General features: G+C 37.3%; 1 protein-coding gene across 1 annotated transcript in view; it reads right to left on the bottom strand.

Moving 5' to 3' along the window:
* Pus7 (pseudouridylate synthase 7 (putative)) overlaps positions 1 to 1371 on the bottom strand; it is a 63653-nt gene that overhangs the window by 16158 nt on the left and 46124 nt on the right. The window contains exon 10 of the mRNA XM_004634995.2: positions 1092 to 1153. Within this exon, the coding sequence (XP_004635052.2) occupies positions 1092 to 1153 (62 nt within the window). The remainder of the gene's footprint in view (positions 1 to 1091; positions 1154 to 1371) is intronic.

Below are 1371 nucleotides of genomic sequence, written 5' to 3'. Positions count from 1 at the left end.
TATGTACTTCTGTCTCTAGAGCTGATTCCAGAGCAGATGAAAGCCTGGCAATCTTTTTTTCTCTTTTTCTATTATATACTCAGGTGTAATGGGTTACTTTCTAAAAGTTACATAATTTCATCTTTTGGTTTGCAGATGAATAATTTCGCAAAGCAAGTATAATTATTTTGACAATTTGTAAAAAAAAAAAAAAAAAAGCTGGGGCTGGCGAGATAACTCAGTGGTCTAAAACGCCTGCTTAGGCAAGCTTAGGCAGGCACAGGGGACCGTGGTTCAATCCCCTACAACACATGTGGCACCAGCTCTGCTCTCAGGGCAGGCTGAGTTGGCAAAAAAAAAAGAAAAAAAGAAAAAAAAGCCACAAAAAACTCAGACATGTTGCCATTTGTCTGGCTCACAATCTTCCAATGCACTTCAAAGACACTTAGCCATATTTGCCCCTTTTGAGGCAGTTTTGGAATCCTCTTTTATGGGTGTTATTAGTTGGGCTTTGCTTGGCTCACTTGATGTCCTGAATTGGTTCAGATGTCCACCTGCCATGGTCATTTCTATTTTGAGGAAAAGTGGGAGTCACACGCTAATACTTTCACAAGGAGCATTCACTGAAGGATTAATCAGTGTCTTTACAGTAATATATTTTTTAAAAATCAAAACATTCACTGTATATTGAACTCACCTTTTTTTGAGATAGGCTCTCACTATGCAGTTCAGGCTGGCTGTGAACTATGTAGCCACCATGCCCCAAGCTCAGACATTTTTACTGGAAGAAATCCCATGAACACCTAGCCATATACTGTTTTCTTTTCTCTCTTGGGGATTTTTTGTTGTTGTTGTTGTTCTGGGGATGTTTTTTTTTTTTTTTTTTTTTTTTTTTTCAAAGTTTTATTGATAAACATATAGCAATGAGACAGTTTCAAATCAAATCAGAAGTACAGTTTCAACAAATAAGACACTGCATATATTCTTCTCAGTGGTTAATTGCTGTACAAGATGCGGACTTGTGATCCTATTTACAAACACCTGTTCTGGGGATTGAACTCAATGCTAATTCCCAACCTTATTAGTTTTTTAAACATGAATTTTCTTCTTACCTCCAGAACGGGGTTTTAGTATTAAATCCATGACTTCTGTCCAGGAATTTTGAAGAATAGCTCTAAGATTAAACAATATTTATTTTACTAACTTTTATATTAAGATGAACCTTTGTCAAGTCAACAAAACATATTAGCTTTATATTAAACTTAAATGTTAGCAGAAAAATAAAGACACAGATTTTAGGGCCGGGGGGACAACTTAGTGGTCTAAGAACCTGCCTGGCAAGTACAAGGACTCAGGCTCAATCCCCTGTACTGCAAGCTGCGCCAGCCCCGC

This window comes from Octodon degus, unplaced genomic scaffold (assembly GCF_000260255.1).
Source record: "Octodon degus isolate 3935 unplaced genomic scaffold, OctDeg1.0 scaffold00068, whole genome shotgun sequence".
Taxonomy (NCBI): domain Eukaryota; kingdom Metazoa; phylum Chordata; class Mammalia; order Rodentia; family Octodontidae; genus Octodon; species Octodon degus.
Note: the sequence above shows the minus strand (reverse complement) of the source record. Positions and strands in the feature narration are given on the sequence as shown.